The sequence below is a fragment of the Chrysemys picta genome, chromosome 21, assembly GCF_011386835.1.
Source record: "Chrysemys picta bellii isolate R12L10 chromosome 21, ASM1138683v2, whole genome shotgun sequence".
In the NCBI taxonomy this organism is placed as follows: domain Eukaryota; kingdom Metazoa; phylum Chordata; order Testudines; family Emydidae; genus Chrysemys; species Chrysemys picta.
The window spans coordinates 15,885,507-15,906,687 of NC_088811.1; the positions used below are offsets into that span (position 1 = coordinate 15,885,507).

A 21,181-nucleotide genomic window follows, 5' to 3' on the forward strand; every position below is an offset into this window, starting at 1 on the left:
CCCAACCTACACCCTAACCTCATCAAAACAGGGGTAAATTCAGATTCACTCCAGCGGAGTGCCTCTTGATTTACTCTGGTGTAACTGAAGTCAGAACCAGCCCTTCCTTCTCTCTGTCTGTGCTGACGGGGCATGGGAAATCTATGCTTTTCCACCCCTGCAGCCCACCTGGTGTGGGATGTCCAATGAGACACCCACTTTTGAACAGTTCGGCCAAAAGAGGATCTTCTGGCAGGAGCCTCAGCCGACACTCATATTTCTTCAGAGCTGAGCGCGACTAGGTCTGGTCCTTCCTCCTCCCCGTTACTCCCTTGTCGGTTTCATGAAACGGGTGAGCCAGACTGGGGGGTCGCAATTCTATTTGCGATAGGGCTGCGGATCCCTTTGAAACAGACTAACCCCAATCGAGAGCAGTTGGATTCTGAACCAAAAACGGAGAGGGGGAGATGCCACAAGCCAATTTTCTAAGCAAACGAGAGCAGGGCTTTCCAGGATAGGCTGGAGGGAAAAGAAAATGTGGGCATAAATTTATGTTTGCTTTCCACCTCTCCATTTACCCCCATATCGGTTTCAAGCACATTCTGCTACTTCCCTTGGCTTCTGCACTAGGTTGTCGCCCCCCGCTTCAAACCGCTTCCCTCCCCCTTTAGATCTCAGCGTGTTTGCTCTTGACTTCATCCACTAAGTCAATAGTTTGAAGATGCCCTCATCCTCAGAGCCCAGAGCCCCCTTGTCCCCTCCCTGTTTTCTTCGGAGGATAATGGTGCCCTTTTGTTGTGTAATCAGGCTCCCGAGGGGTGGGGAGACAGATATAGATTCTTGGCATTTGTCGGTGAAAATGAAAGCGGGATTAGGCAGAGACGGCTGCACACTCCATGGTAAAGGACAACAACTATTCCCCCATTGAAAGTCCCATTCTGGTTTGGTTACTTTATCTTTAAAGTTGTTTGTATTTCTAAAGTGGCCATTGATGCACTCAGAAAGTGTAGCAAGCTGTAAAGGCTCGCTTCAAATGAAAGGAGGACCAAAAAAAAAGGAGGTTAAGGGGAGAAAAGAGAGTGAGAAAAAATACCATAATAGAAGGAGAGGGGAATAGATTTTTTTTTAAAAGATCAAATTCAGCCTTGTATAAAGTTTTAAAAACTAAGGAAAACAAGTCATGAAGTCACACAGCAGCACGAAAAAGACATGCGGCCATGCCACCAAAGGGTGTTTGGGGGTTTGTTTTTTTTTTAAAGCAGCAAGGATATTTACCCTTTCCTTCCTTCCCTGGCAATGGGAACCCCTCCTTAAAAAAAATACATTTTAAATATTTGCCCTGCTGAAGTATTAGTCTGTCGATCTGTTTTGACTGGGGGATTTCTCTCTACCCGGGAAACTGGACTCAGATCGGTGTTCTTCAATGAAGCAATTTTCTTCTTTACAATTGATCCTGATCGTGAAAACTTTTCCTTGACACAGAGTCGGTGACGTTCTGTAGCCAAGCCTGGATGGGGAAGATTGTTTATCTACCTACGATTCATCTGTAAGCGCTTTCCCTTCAGTAGAAAGGAGATTCTAACAATATATGTTTCCCCCCAAAACATCACTTGAATGCATCAGTTTCGGGCTAATTGGTTCTTCAGATGCGTTTTAATCCTGGACATTCTCACCCATTTCTCCGAGGCAGTGACTGATCATTTTTTCCCTCTTTCCAATAAAGAGAAGATATAAAGAGAAATTTTTTTAAAAAAGTTTTCTGCTCTCTTTGTTGGAGTTTGAGGGAAATAAATGGCTGCTTACCCGCTGCGATATTCAGCAGAACGCAAACGAGAGGGTTTGTGGTTGGAATGAGATTAAGGGGGAAACTCCAGGAAAAAGCAACAAAGTACAAACCAAATATTCACACACACACCCCCAACTCCCAACCCCCGCAGAACCCCAAATAGCGAAATTGGCTGCTTTTTAGCATCAAACAATAATCACGTCTCGGGCTGGGGCGTGGATTTGAAAGCGTTTAAGTTTCTGCACAGAAATAGTGAATCCGAAACTCCCAACATTTCACTCCATCTATTTTTAGCCACCAAACGTCTATTAATTGGCAGCTTCGACTCTCTACTATTGTGTCTAATCCTGACCCATTGGAGAATCTACTGCCGGGCTCGATGATTTACAATCTCGAAAGGTCGTGTGGTATTCTTTCCACCCCTAAATTCCTCCCATGTCCATGTTGCTCTTTCCTGACAATCAAATGGGTTGGAAAGAATTGCTTGGGGTTTAAACAGGAGTATCTTTTGAAATCGAACCGCCCTTTGTATATTTCACACGCTTTTAAAAAGACCTGGGTCAATAAAAATAATTCCTGCTCTCCACAATTTTGTTGATCTGTCATGAAAAGTGACTCACTGAGAGTTTGGCTACGTGGATTCCTCTTTATTCCCTGAAAACAAGTGGGGGATTTTCTTTCAAAAAGTTTGCTTAAAATAAAATTACATTTACCAAAAAAATCGACATTTCAAAATCAACGTTAGTAGCTTCCTTTCTTGATCTATTTTAGGAAAGTGTAAAATCCCCCAACATCCCCCCCCCACACACACACACACTTGCTAGAAAGTTGCTGAAAAACAGTCTAAATAATCTTGTTGAATCAACTTTTCTTTTCCTCCTTTAATTCCCAATATGTATGCAAATCAATTCGTCTCCATAATAGAAGCCAACAAAATTATTGCAATCATCTTCTGACTTTTTTTCGCCCACTCCAGATTTGGACTAAAATGTAAATTGCAATAGGTCAGGGGGGAGGTTTTTCCCTCTAGTTCTTTTACCAGCTGTTCACTGGAGAATAGCAAAGTAAAATCATCATAAAAAACCCTAAAGTTTTTGAGTGGAGCATTTTCAGGGGAAGGTACCAGGGGATTGAAACAAACGCCTGATTAAAAGGCGTTCTGGCAACACACAATTTAGGAAGAAGTCTGGGAGCGGAATTTATTAGCATGATTAAACATTGGACCTCATTTCCCATTTCCACCACTTAGTCATGATGACAATTAGAAAAGGGGAGCTGGGGAGAGGGAGGAGGAATCAAATCTGTTAGAAACCCACCACCACTCCAAATGTGATGATCTGCGGAAGAGAACCTCCCTCACTGATGCTGGAAAGAAATAAAACCAGCCTTTTCTGCTTTATGGTTTCAGAAATCCCCAGCACCCACGACTCCAAAGTAGTCCAGCCCCTAGGGGGAAATCATCAGAAGAACCAATTCCAAACACCGAGGAGTTTCATAACTAGTTTTCTCCTCCCCTCCCCCATCTCTGTCTTTTTAAAGAAGCGACCAGGTCACTTTGATCTGCGATCTTTAGGGTCTTTAGACAAAGAAGCCAGTGAAGGCTAAAAGACTCCTAAAGTGTCCTCCTCCCGCAGCTTCTGTACCTAAACCGCGAAAGGACCCTTGCTATGCCCTCAATTATTATACTCCAGGGTCAGGCAAAGTGCTTCCTTCCAATTTTAGAAACAGCAACAAAACACAGAAGTGAGTGAAAATCGAGAAGCGCTTCCTCTCGCGTTCAGAGAGCCTAGGGGCAGAGGGACAGCGGGTTTAAAGAGGAGTCTGTGTATAAAGGCAGTTTGCTCTTCCCTTCCTATGCGTGGCTCCCACAACCGCCCCAGCACCTCGCTGGCTTATTGGGGGCTCCCATTTCCATTTTCCTGGCAGCGTCTATGCACGGGGTGGTTGATAAGGCAACTCCAAGTGTGCATGATTCAAAGGCCTGGGTAAGATTGGGCTTCGAATTGGAACAGTTGGGAACTTAATCTGAACTGGGGAGATGACTTGTTCATGGGAGATTGGCTTTTAAGTAACCCCCTTTCTTTAAAAAAAAAAGGTAGTTTAGCTTGATGTAAAAAGCAAGTTACCATCACCGCAGCAGGTGTAGGTGAAGGAGGAGCGCGGAGATACTGCCACCAAAAAGTGAGTTTTCTGTGATTTCTGGGTTAAGAAAAGCGGGGAACTCTATTTAAAATGGGTCTCTTGTCCCATCTCCCAGGGAAGAAAAAACAACAACTAGTAATAGGAGAGACTTGATAGATTGGGAGAATGTATTTATTTTTTTGAAAAAGCACTTTCTCTTTTTAAGCACGAAAAAATGTCCCAGAAGCCAAGAATTGTAATTACACACAGATAATGAGTGAGCAAAAGATGCTTCCCTTCTCATCTCCCCCTCCCTCCCAAAAAAGAACAAACAAACAAACCAACCACAAGCTCCTCTGGCTTCTTTGACCAACCCTGCAGAGACTAGAAACCGAAATGGCCATTTTCAACAATTCATCACAGGACCCAGAGCCATCCAAGCAAGTAATATGTAGCCTCAGATCTGGTATGTCCCACAAGACAGATCGCCTGCTAATTAATAGACAGCGATTCCTGCAAGCAGGCCTGGCAGTCTGTAATATGATGAACTTTCTTTGTACCGGTGTCACCACAAATGTTTCTGATAAGGAAAAGCAGCCACGGATCAAAGACTATAAGCTTCTCAATTTCCTCAAACTGCTTCTCCTTTTCCTCACCTACTTTTTCTTTCACACTCTCCCCAACGAGTTGCAACTGCCTCCTCCCCCCACAACTCGGGTCTTCTCAGATGCAGAGGGTCTTTCCCAGCTCTTCACAAAATAATAATTGCACCTTCATATCCCTTCTTCAATGGGTTTCCTTCTAGGTCCCCTCCCCTCACCCTATGCTCGCACCTCCACCACTCAGGAAGACAAATGTCTTTATAAACTGTCATTAGCCGGCACCTGATTTTTTGGGGGGGGGGGGGATCATAGAAAGTGCAGCATAAAAGTGACCCCTCCAAAGGCAGATTCATCGAAACATCCTTTGCAACCAGCGAACTCGAAAGACAAGCGGGAGGCGAGGCAGGCAGGTTGATTGTTTGCAGTCACCAAACGGTGACAATTATGATTCGTAATAAAAATAAAGACAAAACCTCGCTGCTTCTGCAGCCCACTGCGTGACATACTGGATCTCCCCCCCCCCTGTGCTGATCAGCCCCGGGGAGTTTAGCTAAGACACCTGTCCTCCCCCCACTCTTTGCTAGTTAGTTTCCTCTGGCCAGGTGGGATATTTTATCAAACGCGCCCAGAAAATCCCAAGCACCTAGGACACCCAGACTTGAAGATCTCTTCCCTGATGCCCCCAAGCCTTGCAGTTGAACTTTCAGGGAAAGGCCTGGAACGTCAGTTTTGGTTGGGATTCAGGGTTACAATCTCTCTCTTCTTTGTAATGGTCGCCCCTCCCTCCCAGAGTGGGGAGGGCAGCTAGAATGAAGATTAAAGTCTCCTAGTCAATATCACTCCTAGTCAATATCACACAATATTAGGAAGCATTGATAGCCCTGACCCCACCCCCGCCAAATCCAATCCAGAGCCTAGATCATAGCGCAGTTCAGATTAAAATGACAAAGCAAAACCCATTGGGGGCATATGTAGCGACTGATTGAAATTTCTTTTTCTTTCTTTCTTTTTTTTTTAAGCAAGGGAGAATAGCCCGTCTATAATATCTCAAAAGTTCAGGTCTCAAGAGGGTCCCTTATTTGCTTATTTCATGTGGAACAAAGGTAATTTTCAGCACCCCCCCTTACCCTAGTGCTCAAGTAAGTACCGTATAGCTTTAAGGGTAGCGTTATATGTGCTTTAAAATCCTGCCATGTAAATTCCACTGAAAAATTTGGAAAGCTGGGGGGGGGGGGGGTGAGGGGAAAGGGGAGGTTAATCCGGGTTTAATGCTATGATGCAGTCACAGGACCAGGGCTAGGCTGATTGTGTTATCTCTTCCCAACATTTGGGTCTCCCATATTTCACCCAGCCAAATAGCTGCGAGGAAAAAAGTGCGTATGGAGGCACTCCTGACGCCTCAGGAAAATATGTTATTAATATCTAAATAACTTCCCAATACTGTCTCTAAATCTCCCCTGCATCACTCCAGATGATGAATTCGTTTGAAGTATTCTCCCGTCTCATCTTTTCAATGTCTCTCTCCCTCTCTCTTTTTTTTTTTATACCCAGGCTTATTTCAAACTGGTAAATATCTAAATTCCTTTAACCACACTGCAGACATCTCCACTCTCTTATTTACCATTCTCGTTTAGATAGATCCCTCTATAGCTCTCTAATAAACCCCGTCACAGCCCTCAACTCTTTCTGGAAACGTATTTTGGGTCCAGGGGCTTGCTAACAATGCACACACACAGTTCTAGGTCAGACGTATCGGCCTTCCTTTCTTCCTGCCCTATAATTGAATGTATCCACCCACCCATACAAACAAAAATCCGTGGGTTATAAATACCGATTCCTTCTATTGTCTTTCCTTTCCCTGGTTTATCATTGAACCTAACCCCATCCCCACCTCAAATCATGGATCATAACTACCTGCTTCATATTTTTCCTGATCTATAATTAAATCCACGCTTCCCCCTCTCCCCCAAAATGCTGGATTATAAACATTTTCCTTATATTATTCCTCTTCCTGCTGTAGAAGCGAGCTCCCCCCCTTCCCTCTCCGGCATCCTTGTCTTAAGTTTGTTTTTTAAAAGTGTCTTGTATTAGATTATACTCGTGTATTCCCCCTCCAACCTTATCTCGCCGCCTCTCTTCTCTCCTTCCCGTCACACTCGATTTAGGAAGGAGTTTATCTTGCAAACATTTGCCTACTTTGTTTATGTAGACCAGGTTCTGCAGCGACGTGTTCCCAAAAGCCACTGTTTGCCTTTGTAATTGTTATCTGTGTTTATTGTTGTACCTCATTTGTCTCAGCTTTTTTTGTGACATGTAAGCTCTGTGTGTGCTCACACATAGTTCCCCCCCCCTTCGCTCCCTGGGTTTTTTTTCCCCTCTCTCTCTCTCCTCCTGAAATATGCACAGAATAACTGAGCCTAAAGCCAATGAATTGCCTGACACCATCCTATCTCTCTCCTGCCCCCCATTATTAGAGCTGATCTCACTGCGAATACTCACAAATCCCGCCTGGTCTCTGTTTGATTAGATTGCCAACCTTAGGTAATCCCTTGATTTGATGAAGTGTCTGTTCCCTTTCCCTTCTAAACACACATTTACAGAGAAGGCGCTTGTTGGTTTTAAATCAATGCAGATTGCTGGCTGATAAACCGCCTGAGACCCTCCCCTCCCCAACTCCGACCCGGGGAAACAATCCCGCTTTCCAGGTGTGCCAGCAAAAAAATGTGGCCGAGAAAGAGGGTGGGGGCGAGGGGGAAGGAGTCCCCTCTTTCTCCTCATTCATTCACTCCCCCGGAGCCTAATTAAATTTGGCAGGTCCTTGTACACACAATCAAAACAGCTTCCTTCAGTGTCGCAAGCCTCCGAAAACCACATTAGCAGCAATTGCTGCCGCCAAATTAAATTGTTACCACCTTGAGCTGGAAGTGTCTAAATATCCACACCTTTTCTCCACCCCCCCCCCGTCCCTTGCTCCCGTTCACACCTGTACATGGTTCCTTCCCGTTTTCTGCCATTCTTCTTTTCACCACCCTTCCTCCCCCATCATTCCCCCACCCCCCTCACCGAAGCAATACTGAGACGGGAACCCAGATAGTTGTGTCGGGATCTTTTGCCATAGCAAAATGTTGGTATTGATCCATTTGTGAAACCCTGTGCCACACACAGACACTGGGAAGAAATCGACCAGGTTACAGGATGGGGAAACAGGCAAACACCCGGGATCTCTCGCTGTGTGTGAACACACACGCACAGAGAAATCATCTTCCCCTACACTCCTCTGACTGTAACCTGGTCAATTTCTTATGCCTGCTTAATTATATAATTCAATCTTTCACACAGGTCTCCTTCCCTCAGTACAGCAGCCTCGTTTTATACACACACCTCTATATGATTAATATATATGTATAGAAATATATTGCTGAGGGTTTGAAAAATTGATCACACGTGCATTTTGCCCTTGCAGACGATGCAGATAAAGCGCGCGCGTGTGAAACTGACGAGATTATAGTATGGGGAAGAATTGATCTTCACCTGGTCCGTTCTTTATATGCCTTTTCTATCTAAATGCTGCACCCAGATCATCTCCCCATACAATAAACGCATCCATTCCTCCAGCGAGCCAGCCCCTACCCCCTTCACTCCTATTTCCATTGATTGCAGAGCAATCCGATGCCCGCGCCTGGTTGCAATTAATACCATTTGGTCGTTTGCATGAGGCCTTGCCCCCTCCCCGCCCTTCTTCATTAAACACGGGGCATCTTCCCCGCGCCCTAAGCTGTCCACCCGCATCCTCGCCACAGCCCGCACCATCCGCATCACCCACGTTCTGCAGGGCGAGAATTTGCAGGACCACGTGACACTCCCTAATGCACCCCAATAACAACAATCAATAACAACAAATAACAACAATTCGGTTTTAACAAGGCTAAAAAGAAGAAGAAGTAGTAGTGAAGCCTCATGAATATACGCCCAGGGCTAGCTGGAGTGAGCCGTTTAAAGATGAAAGTGCAGAGAAATAAAGGCTCAATTTAATCTGCCTTAAAACCCTTCAACTTAGCGTTTGTGCTTGGAACTCAGAGAGTGAGCACTGATTGCGGATAAATACATTTCTTAGCATGCCTGGGAGCTATTACACCCCTCTCCAACACAGCTCCCTATTCAGCGGCCACAGTTTTCATTACCAGCTCTAATAAGTCTTAACATTATTAAATGCCAAGCAGATGATAGAAAGAAACAGGCGCAGGGTGGAATCTTTCTTTAACACTGAAAAAGGGAGAGCATTTAGGGCTGTCTTCCTCCGGCTCCCTGCGAGGAGCGTCCCCAATAGAGCAAAGGCATTTGTCACGAGGAAAAAGCCCCAAAACAAAGTTCTCTGCCCCCCCTCCCCTATCTCTTCTTGTTCCTCCTCCTCCCCCCCGCATTTTTTTTTAATAAAGACCAGAGCCTTTTGTGGCTGTGCTTGGAAACTACCAAGTGCCAAGAGGTTGTCAGTCGTTAAAAAAAAAAAGTTACAATTTTGGTTATGTCGAGGTGAGATCTCTAAAGATTATTAAAATTGAGACAGACTGGAAGTCTCTCCCTCTCTCTCTCTCTGAAGTGCGCTATTAGTTACTTTAATTGGGGCCATTGAAAACTTCTTCGTACTTCAACAAAAGACGTCTAGATTGCGGTGAGATTTTGCATCTGTTTAAAAAAAAAACCCCAAAAACCCTCGCCTCCCGTCGCTCTAAAGACTGGGGAGAGCAGGTTAAATGCATCCGATCAGCTGCCGAAAACAAACCGGGGTTCCAAAAGGCGCACGCAGAGGCCTCCTACAAATGGCGGGGGCTCTATTTCGATATTCTGAGTAGCTAGCGGTGGAACAAACTGTCTGGAAACTTTGTTGGGGGGGGGGGTGTTGTCATTTAAAATCCCGAGCTGTTCCCAAATTCGCCCTTGCTTGAAAATGGACTGGGGTTTCCCCCCATAAATAAAGCGGGGAGCAGTTTTCTTTGATCCTGGGAAAAATGTATATTTATTTGCTTATTGAAATTAATTTACGTCTTAGTAACCGGGGAAAGAAGTTGACAGCTATGTTTGCCCTTTATTCTTATTTTTTTTGGGGGGGAAGGGGATAATATGATAGGTTTCAGTAGCAGCCGTGTTAGTCTGTATCCGCAAAAAGTACCCCTGTTCTTTTTTAGGGGAAAATATGTTTGCAGCTTTCTCACGGGCGCATGTATTTATTTTTTTCAAGCAAATAAGCTCAAACTAAAATCGTTAAAAAATATCGTAAGGGGGGGGAATAAAATCGGAGACACAATAGGACTGATTTGCAAATGAGCATTGGTGCCTTCCAAATCACACGAAACATTTTGCAGCGTCCAACGGCTCGCCTTTTTCCAACAGACGGTCCTATAATATTACAAAACTATCTAACAGCAGGGAGTTTTGAATAATTTATCTCCTTTTCTTCCCCTCCTTGGCCCTTTGTCCAAACTTTTTCTCCTCCTTGCAGAATTTTGAATGAGAATGGACAACGCTCTCCCCCCCCCCCTCACCCTTTACTCCATTTTTTTAAGGCAGCCTAGATTTAAAAAAAAAAAAACTGTTTGCTTTTGTGGCCAGGAATCTTTTGCTTATAAAGCGTCAATAGACTTGAAGGTCTTTGTAAGTGAAATTCATCTTCAAGGTTGGGGGGTGGGGGAGAGGATCGGATCCTTAAAGCACCCCCTTTTGTGCACCTTTATTTCAAACTTGGAGTAATGTTTGATCATGACCCTTGGAAGCTTTTTCTTCCCAATTTTACCCTCCCCCTTTCAAAACAAAATCGCTGGATTTCGATATTCCAAGTCACCCGCATTGTCTCCGCTCGGGGAAATGTTACAGCTGGTGAAAAAGATTGCAGGAGTGATCTCTTCCCGCACACAATTTTTGGAGGCTTCTGTGACAGAAAATAGCTATTTTCCCCCCTCTGACCCTAAATTCTGTCACTAATATTACTGCAAATCGTCCGAAGAAACCGCAATCTCTTCAAACCAAACCAGAAACCAAACCAACGGATTAAAAAAAGACCAACCAAAACCAGAACGCTTCAGAAGTTGCCAGTTTTCAGCTTTCTACCAATTTCATAGAAAATGATCGAAATCCTTTCGAAGGTTTTCCTAAATGGTCACCTTTCCTCTGAGAAAGCTGGTGAGATCCCTAGCTCGAGAAAAGAACGGCTTCCCCTTCAAATAAATACACGGGGTTCTCGCCCCCACCCCAGTGAGATAGGGTCTAGTTATGATTTAGAAGCCGAAACTATCCCGATCGGAAAATCCCAAACCGGATCTTTTCCTTTTCTCTTCAGTGAAAAAGGACCCGCGTCCTTCCATCAAGATCATTGTAAGTGGGAAAGAAACACAGATTGAAATGCATAAAACGACATTCCTCTCTCAGACTTTTTATTTACCCAACATCCAGTTCATGCTGTTTATTTGATAGCCTTATTCATGCTTGTTTCATGCATTTGCATTGACTTTTTTTGGGGGGTCCCAGAACCGTTTGGAATCAAAATCTAGAAACGGTTTAGCTGCAAACATTTTGATTCTGCAAACTTATCTTCCTTCCCCCCTACCATTTCCCTGGGCACAAGAACCGGTGTTTATAAAAGTTTCCAGTTTGCTCCCGTGGTCTTCTTACCCAAACCCGCGAGAGGCGATTGTAGACGGGAGATTTCAACAAACATTTCAAACCCTTTTCCCATCCCGCACACCAAATGGGCTAAAAAGTCTTTCCTCAATCACAGCAGATTTTTTTTAAAAGGGAAGATTTCTTATTACTGCTCATCTGAGCACCGTTACCCCACATTGGTCTCTCTCTGGTTAGCAACGGTGCTTTTGCTGGTGCCCCAAAGCAGAACATATCCCAGTCTCTCTAATTGATATTGATTGCCCAAATCGTTCAACTGTCAGCCAGAGTTTCAGGGGACCACTTAGATAGCAGGAGAAAAATCTGTTTAACAAATTCATTTAGGAATCTCTGATTCCCCCCCCCCAGCCCCTCCCTCCCTTCTCTATAAATAATTGATCCACAGTGACTGCAAGGAAAATCCCAACATCTCTTTTCTGGCATCTCAGATGGCTCGGGGAGAGGGCAGAATGGGATACAGGTACCCCATTAATACCCCACGCGCGCCCCATTGCAAGCACCCATCTATGTACAATTTCATTAAGGCCTTTCTCTGCTTTCCTCTTCGACTTTTTAGAAAGGGCCCTGGGCACAGCTTGTGTCCTGTTTCTTTTAAACACTGGGGTGATGGGAGTAAAAAAAAAGGGTGTGGGGGAAGAACGGGGTATCCCTTGCCCCAACGCGCCTCTAAAGCACTGGTTAATATAGCCATTAACTTTTGACATGAGTGTCGATTTCTGAACCGCTTAATCACTAGACAGAGGTGGAGAAGGGCAAAGTTTGCAGACATTTGCTGATGCAGGGGCCGGCCTGCTTCACCGAATTTTGCCCCGAACTCCAGTGCCAGCAAGATCGGGCCCAGGGCAAACCCAGCAGGCAACAGAGTGCCAATATTAAGCAAGTGACGCTGAATGCAGGCGGGGGAGCTCAGGTCTGGCTGCCCGTCGAGTTACCTTTGTCGCCCAAAATGCCGTCTATGCTGTGCTTCGCCTTTTTCTCCCCGTCTTCCTCCTTCTTGTCACACTCCTCCTCTTCCTCTTTCTTCCCGAACTTGATTCGTAGCACCCGGCTAATCGAACTCACTAAACCTCGGACAGTCAAAGACAAAAGCGCAAATATAAGCTGGTTTGGAAAAGAGGGCGAAGCGACACAACCCGCCAACGCTTCCAAAGTGGAGCAAGAAGAAAAGCAAGAGAATGCAGCGAGTCGGCAAACACATGCCAGGAACACAAACTACACACACACACACACAGACACGCACACACACACTTCGATGCACACAGAGCCATACACTTGCAAACACATAAATATCCCCAGAAAAAAAACACACACACACACAGAGACTTCGAAATTGACACTAGCATAAAAATCCAGTCACCCATTTACACACTAACATAATCTGCACACCCACTCAGGAACGGACACCGACACACACAAATTCCCACGCGTTTCATGCACTCTCCTTGCACAAACACCGGTCACAGACGTGCACACCTCAAGTCACAAGCTTCGACACCGACACCCGCGTTAACACGAATGCACACTTAGCACTCTCCGATGTGCAATCACACGCATGCAGGCAATTACACACACGCTAATAGGCATGTAGCACACACCCATATGCATTTACCTCTCTCCCATCACACAGACACAAATGCACACTTATCACACACACGTGCAAATCGCAGACACCCACATACAGAGGTACCCACACGGAAATACCCACTTACCCCACCCACGCTCCCACTCTGGAGAACACAATTACATACACGGCATCCCCTTCCCCTTTGATTTCCCTCCCTGAAGTCAAGGGGAGATTGATGGGGGTGTAGGTAGCGGGGGTTCAGAATCGGGCCCACTGCTGGTTTCCTTGAAACTCGTGCTTTTGAGCTACTTCCCCGGAGGGAAGTTTGGGCGTCGGGAGGGGGTTTGTCCTGGGGAGAGGGGAGAGCCCTTGGTGCCCCAAGCCTCTGCTAATTTATTTTAAACTGAATTCCTCCCACATCAGCTCTGGACATCATCGAGGGGAGAAAATCGTTCTTCCCCCGAGCAACTCAGAAACCCACCCAGGGGCGATTGAGAGAAACCCCAGGATGCTGGTGGGTGCTCCCTGTCTCTGTCCCTTTTAGACTCTGTGGGGCTCTTTTGCTGTGGGACGGAACAGGCAAAGTCTCAACAGTGTCCTAAACTTGGTCTCCTTTCAACCACGGGTTTGATGTTTGCCTTGGTCCATGATTTGTTTGTTTGCGGAGAGAATTTAAATGTGCACTTTCCTGCTTTCTAGGTTCCTTTCTAGGGAACCTTTCGGTTGTTTTTTTTTACACATCACTTCTTTTTTTTGGCCGCAGCGCCTGAGAGGATGTTGTGTAGCCTTTGGATACAGGCTGGGTGTCAGTTTGTGGTGGCTGCAGATAATCATGTCCCTAGATCTATTTCTATCGGGATGTTTTTTTTTCTGTGTGTGTGTGTATTTCTTGCCAAGCTGCCTTCTCACCTGAGGGAACAGTGCTCCTGTCACAGTGCCCATCTTTCAGGAGTCTATCTCGGATTTCCCAGCTAAACATCCCCGGATTCTCTCTCTTGTATTCCTCGATTTTCTTTTCCACGTCGGGAGTGGCAACCTGCTTTTGGGATCAATGGAGATCAGTGGTGGGGGTGGGGGAAGAGGGGGTGCGTACGTGCAGAGAACGGAGAGGGGGGGTGGGAGAGAGGGGAAAATCACTTTTAATTTAAAAAAGAACCATACACTTTCCTAGACTCAGATTTCCCATCGAGGTCACTATTCTGGTCTAACAAGGAAGATATTTCATTCCAAATAAAGGGGGGTGGTTAAATCTGCCTATACACCCCCCCCCCCAAGAAACAACTTGATGCCAAAGATTCTTTTGTCACAAGCTCTTCGCTTGAAATTGACAAGGGTCGATTCATGGTGTGTGTATGAAATCGAGTATCCGGAGGGGGGCCGGGGAGATATTTAGGGGAGATCTAGACTCACATCCACACCACACCCCGATTGACCCATGTAAAGCATCCCTGAAATGCAAACCGGCTCCCCCCGGGAGGCACCGGGAACCGAAGCAAATGCTGGAGTGTGCCCCACTTGTTGCATGTGGACAATCATTCTAATGTATTCATTGCCTTCCACCCCGCACCGCTTCTCTCCTCATCTCCCACCCCTCGCCCCTGCAGATACATTTCATCCAAACAATGCATTTTAACAGGGGGTGAGGGCGCCTCTTGGCTTCTTGGGTTCAGCTTGGGGGCCCAGGCACCGATGGGAGAGTGGGTGCGTTCAGTGCATTGGAAATGGGAGTTGGTGGGAATTGCGTGGCGAACGCAGCCATGTGTTGATACCGATGGGCCCATCCGAGAAGGCTGCTCCTAAGCGATGCTGCTTGGGGGAATTGGGCTCCATCAGGGGAGCGCTGAACAGGGCCGGATCCTGCTGCCGTTGAAGCCAATGGGAGGAGGATGGAGGGGGGGGTATTTTCCCATTGGCTTCAACAGCAGCAGGGTCAGAGCTGCCCTGGCCGGGGCTGCCTTTGCTTGGCTTTGCACTCACCCTGGGTTTGCTCCCTCCGATGGCTCCGGGGCGGATGGAGCCGGTCTCCTGATACCGGCAAAGGATTTTGGAGACGCAGCCATGAGAGACTCGCAGCTGCCGGGAGATCACGCAGGGGCGGATGCCGTGGTGGGCCATCTCCACTATCTTGTGGCGGATATGGTTTGGCAAAGGTCGCCCATTAATGAACACCCCCCCGAGCTGGTTCACTCGGCCCTGGCCCAGAGGAGTCGACACTAGAAATCAGAGGAGAAAAGTTGGGTCAGGGGCACACTGACAGCTAGACCATCTCTGTGCCTATGTACCCCCACCCCACCTCTCCCTTCTAGCTACACGTGCTTCTATTTGTCTCTATATCGCTTGGGCTTCTTTGGATGGCTGCAGATCTCTCTCGATCCCTTTCTCTAAACCTTTCCCTCTCTCTCTGTCTCTATAGATCTGTGTCTGTATTTTCATCTGCATCCCTATATGTCCATCTGCCACCTGTATCTCTTTGTATTTTCCTCTATATAGCCATAGAATCGACAGCGAATGCAATATTCGCCTATCGAGCTCGGTGTCTTCTGAAGAAAATAAGTGCACGTTTTTCTATCGATCCGTAAAGATCACCCTTCTCCTCCCCAAAACGACCAATGTGTTATCACCGTGATATGGCTGTTGGTCCCCATATTTTAAATGCTACTGCAAACCGGCGAACCTAGCTTGGCCATAGAACGGTGTTTAAACCGGTTTTAATCCAAAGTTCCCTTGCGCTTTTTTAGTGCCTGATCCATACCACAGAAAAGCGCATTAAACCCCCCCCCCCCCCCCACACACACACTGCTAAAATGACCTCCTAAAAACCCCTGCTTCTTTCTTTGCTTTATGTCTATCTGGGGGAGAAGGAGGAGGATCTTTTTGTTAATTTCTAGGAAGCAATGCGATGGGAACCGTCTTCATATTTTAACAGCGAACGGTGCCAGCACAATGCTGGTTCTTTGCGGTGGCCCCGTTTTAACCGGGAATACCTTGCAGGGAGCCCGCATCCCTCACAAGATCCTAAGAAGAACAGGAGTACAAGATCCTAAGACAAAGTCGGCCGCATTTTCTTTCAGGGCCATGGGGGCGGCAGGCTTTCTAATCCCGGTCTGATACTCCCCTCCCCATTTGTTTAATATCTGGCAATGTATATCTTGCAGATTAATACAATCTCGAAAACACCGAAGAACTCAGCTGCATAATTTGCGAAGAGGTGATGGTGGGGAGGGGGTAATAGGGCCGAGTTTCTCTTTGCAAAGAAAGAGAAATCGCCTCCCGATTTAATAAGAAGCATGCACCACTAATTCAAAGTCACTCGGCCGGCACTCGCTGGCTATATCATTAGCGACAGAGAACACTCGAGTGGCCAATTTTACATTCAAGAGGTACTGAAATCACCGGCCGCTCTCTCTTTTCATTATTCCCAGGCATGTTGTGCAAATATTGTTGTAATCCTTTGATCCTTTCCCTGGCCGTCTGTTTTACTTCATTTGCTACAGAAAAGCACTTGAGCAAATCCCCCTAGCTTGTGTGTTTTGCAGCCTGCGTGGGTTTCCATCGCTTTGAGTTTGGCCACTTGATCACGGCTTGCCTGAGCGTCTCTGGTTTAATAAATGCGGGGAGAGGGGTCCCACTCTGAATTTGCCTCTGCTAAACACCAGCAGGCGGGTGAGAAAGCATACTAGTATTAAAAGTAATGTGCAGACACACACACAGTGCAAAGGCAGATACAGCGAGAATTGAATGCAGCAACGCTGCGAGGTGGGGGGAATGACACCTCGTCTGACAGCTTCAGGGGCCTCTCGGGAGCTAAAAAGCCCCCAAACATTGGGCGGCAGTTGCAAATGGGCCCCTTTCAACCCTGAGCAGTGACCTCCCCTCCCTGGAGCCCAGGCTGGCTCCGGTCTCCGGTTCTTGGAAAGCCGCTTCGGAAGTTTGAAGCGACCCAGGTCGGGAACGAAACACAAAGTTTGGGGAGAAGCTCGGAAGAGTGTCCGTCTAAAGGGTGTGAGATTTGGAGAGACCAACCCGGCATGGGTGGGGGGGGGGGGGAAACCACCCCACGCTAGCTAAAGTCAATTAGCGGGCAAAGAATCACTACCGGCTGCCTCAGAAAATCAAATGAGGAGATCTGCCCCCCAACTCAATGAGGGTTGAAAGTTACAGGGTAATTAGGGGGGATCACACCGTCCGCTGCATGTTTCCCTCCCCCTGGACGCTAATGCTGCATTATGGCCCTGTCTGGGAGGCAACTGTCCCCACACAGCGGTCGGCTCTTTAGAAACGAGTCATTTAAAATACCCATAAAAACCTACCTTCCAAAGGAAAGCCGGTGCGGGGGTAGTTCTGTCCCGGCGCGGGGCGCATCATTCTGGGAACTGTCCCTGGTAAAGTTGCCATTCCGGAGTCAGTCTGGGGCGGTTGGGTTTCAAACAAATCAAAGCCAGGCCACCCCCTTTTCTGGGCTGAGCGAAGCGAAGTCCCGCGAGCTGCCGCAGCCGGCTCGGTCTTCTCCCTCCGGGAAGGCGCAGGACTCTCCTTCACAAACAACGGGGAAGTCTTTTGCTCCGACAGAGAAAGTTGGGGGGGGGGGAAATCACCCCCCCAGAAATTCTTCTTAAAGTCCCAGCGACGTGGTTCAGCTGGACTGAGATTACGCTCTTCAGGAATGTAACACACCGACTAGAGGGAGAAGCGGCCACATCCCAAGTGGTCTTAGTGCTGGGCTGGGCTTCTGGGGGACTGATTCCCCCCCTTCTGTTTTATTGTGTTGTTGTTGTTTTGTGTGTGTGTGTGTGTGGCAGTTGGTGATCGCTTAGGGGATGGTTGTCTTCAGGAGAGGAGGGTGATGGGGAGGGGGGGGGTTATGTCAGCTGGAAGGTTTGGAAGTTAAAGCGCCTAACTTTGGCGCATTGGGTAGGAAGAGCGAGAGCCCCAAGTGAGCTGTGATAGGTTCCAGCGTCTTTCTTTTATTCACCAACAGGGGAAGGGGCACTGCTGTGGGGCGGAGGGACCAATAGCAGAAAGCAGCTTCCAAACGCACAGGCATATATAGGGGTTGGGGTTGGGAGTTCAGTCCTAGGCTTGGCCTCGTTTGCAGGGAAGGCGGGGGGGGGGGGAGAAAACTTTGGGAAAGTATCTCCGGGGGGTAGACAACTTCCCTCCCCAGCGCACGGGGCTTCAGCTGAAGGAATCTTTACGCGCCAGCGTTATCCCCCCGAAGGGCAGCCCAGAGCCCCCGGCCTGCCCCCTTTCTCAATCCATCAGGGGAGGTTTTGCCATGACTAAGGACCCAATAAACCCATAACCCAAGAAACCCTTCTCCCCAGCCTCCAGCGCGCCCGCGCCTCTCCCGCTGGCCCGCTTTAGGGGATCTCTCCCTCTGTGTCACTTGTTTGAATCAGCCGACCAAACTTCTCCCCGAAGCAGGTTGAAAATTAACCTCCCCCAAAGGCGGGGAGCAGAGAGATGAGTCCAGTGCGAATGTGCCTGGTGGGAATAAATGGCCATAAAGACCCGAACGCAACCGCTTTGTATGTGTGGATATAAACCAGCCCTTGACGCCTTCACAGCCAAACGCTACAACCCCCTTTCCCTGCCTCTTTACGAGTTTCCTTCGCTGCCATTTAAACCCTATTCACGTTTGTATGGGGGCTTTCTCCTGTTTTATCCCCCCCCCCCCAAGCGCCTGGCCAGTAGGAAGTCCCGACTGCTCCTCTCCAGACGTGGGGACACGTTTCTCTCTTGTTTTAGGAGACCCTCCACACCGATCTGGGGGTATTTTGGTGTCGGGGAGGGGTAACCCAGGAGTCAAATCCGGGGAAGAGCAAAGTCAGTAGCCAGGTGGAGTGGGAGGAGGCCAAGGGAAGTTGTGTAAAAACCTCTCCTAAGGATCCGGGCAAAGATCACGCCGTGGTCTATGAACCCAGCCCCACGCACCTTCGCTTGGCACTTTCTTGGGTTGCCCGGTGTGGCTGGCTCATCATTCGTGTTTTAACCGAGGAAAGGCAGGTTCGAAACAACCTGACTCCGGGGTCCTTTTCCCCTCGGCCCTTTCTTCTTCCCGCCCCTGGGCAAACAAAACTCCTGCCAGGGGAGAGATGCCTCCAGGGAAAACATTTGGCAGGATCGGGCCCTGCTTTCGAAGGCGCTGCTGAGCGCCGGGGGCGTTTGCCACCGAGCTGCTTGCGGGCCCTCCCCCCCAGGTGCTATCCGCTAGCGTGAGGTGGAGCCTGGGCTTCCCCACGGGGGATTGTCCCGCTGACCCGGGACAGTTTGAACAAATAGCAAATGTTTCCCTTGAAGGTGGCTGCTTTGGGACTTGAAGGGAACAAAACTCCTTCTCAGCAGGGAATGACGCCAGGGCTTTGCGGAGTCTTTTGTTTGCATCTGTAAAAGGACTTTTCCTGGAAATCACGGAAAACTTTAAAAAAAAAAAAACTACACTTGCAGCGTTTCTTTCTTAAAAAAAATTGGTTGCAACCAAAATCAGGTCTCCCAAACCCTCTCCCCTTAAATAGGACCCCCCTCCCCAACGAAAAAGAACATCCCCGTTGGAAAACCAGCCAGAGAGACAAATTCCCAAGCAAATACAGGTTTCTGATCACTTTCCCCTCCTGTTTTGTCTTTTCCAATAATAATTAATATGCGGCCAGATACATGATGGATCCCAATCTCTCTCCCAATAAGGCAAGGGCGCACCAGCGTCTGCCCCCGCCTAATGAAAAGTCCCCTCCAACTATTCGTCCGGCCTCCCACTAGAAAAGTTCTCCATGCCTGAGGCGTTTGAGGTTGACAGTCTAACGCTGCAATCCAACAATTAAAAGCGACCCCTCCACCACCACTTCTGCTTCAATTTTTCTATCATTCACACATCTCCCACCCCCGGCCTGATAGATCTCAGACACTTTGCAAGGCACACAAGACAATCCCTCCCGTGAAAAGCAGCGTTGAGTCGAAACATTGCAGCTTTTTTTTTTTTTGGGGGGGGGGTGTTTCCAAAGATGATCAGCTCCCAGATACAGTAAAGACCTTGAACTAAATGCTGAGGGGGGAGGGGGTTATTTGATTGGCAATGTTTTTGTGCCAGCCCATTCTTTTTCAGAAGGGAGAGAAACAAAATTGATCATGTCAATTTCTTTCCACAGAGTCGAATCGCTTCAAATATTTTCTCTCTCATCCCTTCTTTCCCCCTACTCGTGTCAGCGCCTAAACTTTTAGGAGAAACATACTGGAGAGCGATGGGGGAGGGAGGAAGGGGATAAAACGGAACAGTTTGAACGGACTTTAAGACCCGTATTAGCTGCATTCCAATTCATTATTTTCATATCAACTGGGCTGCGCTTGGTGTGAAAACAAAAAGTTGAAAATTGCGCGGCCCTGATTTTGTAACGCCCCAGCTGATTAAGAAAATGGGGAAAACCTTGTCTCCACTAAACCTCTTGCTTAGAACACCTCCTTAGAGAGACTGTATCTATAGTCCTACGATTATTTGAAAAGCGTCCTGCCTCTCTCGGATAAAAATCCCAGATCAAACGTAGGGTTTGTTTTTCTTACCCTGCCCAAAGGAGCAGGGAGAATTGAAAAAGATTTGACACTAGAAACTTCAGATTCTCCCCCCCTTCCTTTATCCCCTCATCCTTTTGCCCAATGTATTTTTTGGAATAATCATCCCCACAGACAATGCGTAATCTCGCTTGATGAAGGCATTATGGCCAAGCAGGCTGAAGGACCAGCCGCCCCGTCCCGACCTCTCAGGGCCAGATTGTTGGCGTTGGACGCTTGATTTCCAACTTTCAGCTCCAACGATTGCATCGAACCCAAAGCAATAACCCCAGAGCAGGAGTCCAGGGTCAACTGGGCATTTATCATGGAACCAACGAGGCAAAGGGGGCACCTGCCTTCTTTTGTGCTGACATTTTTAGCAGCCTTAATTTTTTTAAATCGTGTGTGTGTGTGTGTTTTGGGGGGGGGGATAGGTTTATATCGGGGGAAGCAGTTTGTCAGCATCATGGGAATTCCATGCCTTGGAAATGCAAGGTGGTGTGTGTGTGTGTGTGTGTGTGTGTGTGTGTGTGTGTGTGTGTGTGTGTGTGTAATAAGCGTGCACCGCTCTCCTGGTGGAAAGCAATTTCACAAATAATTTTTCCAACAATTAAGGAGTGTGCAGGGGTGAAATGGCAATTTCACATGCAGATCTGGGGGCTGCGCGGGGGAGGGGGGGCCTGTTACCTGAGCGCCCAAGCGGAGAGCTAAGAAAGGGGGGGGGACCCTTTTCCCCCCCTTCCCCCAATGCCTTGCTTCATTACCCATGTGCACAAAGGAGATCCCCCTTCTTTTCTCTCCTGGGAGCGCTAAGCAATAGATTAAAACAAGCATCAATCAAGAAAAGGACCCGAGTAACTGCTTAAAGCAACAAGACAGAATTCCTCGCGTCTTTGAAAGGGACTCCTCACTTCTCTG

General features: G+C 47.6%; 1 protein-coding gene across 7 annotated transcripts in view; it reads right to left on the bottom strand.

Moving 5' to 3' along the window:
* Window positions 1-17,662, bottom strand: part of PAX7 (paired box 7) — a 151,930-nt gene extending 134,268 nt beyond the window's left edge. For 2 of the 7 annotated variants that reach the window (XM_065574950.1, XM_065574948.1), the window contains exons 1-4: window positions 17,035-17,252; window positions 14,702-14,937; window positions 13,634-13,763; window positions 12,093-12,221 (exon numbers count right to left, since the gene is read on the bottom strand). In XM_065574950.1, coding sequence (XP_065431022.1) covers window positions 12,093-12,221; window positions 13,634-13,763; window positions 14,702-14,937; window positions 17,035-17,119 — 580 coding nt within the window. In that variant the 5' untranslated portion in view covers window positions 17,120-17,252. Of the gene's footprint in view, window positions 1-12,092; window positions 12,228-13,633; window positions 13,764-14,701; window positions 14,938-17,034 lie in introns of all 7 variants that reach the window. The other 5 variants (XR_010594220.1, XR_010594222.1, XR_010594221.1 and 2 more) reach the window with 5 other exon arrangements.
* Window positions 17,663-21,181: the final 3,519 nt, after the last annotated feature.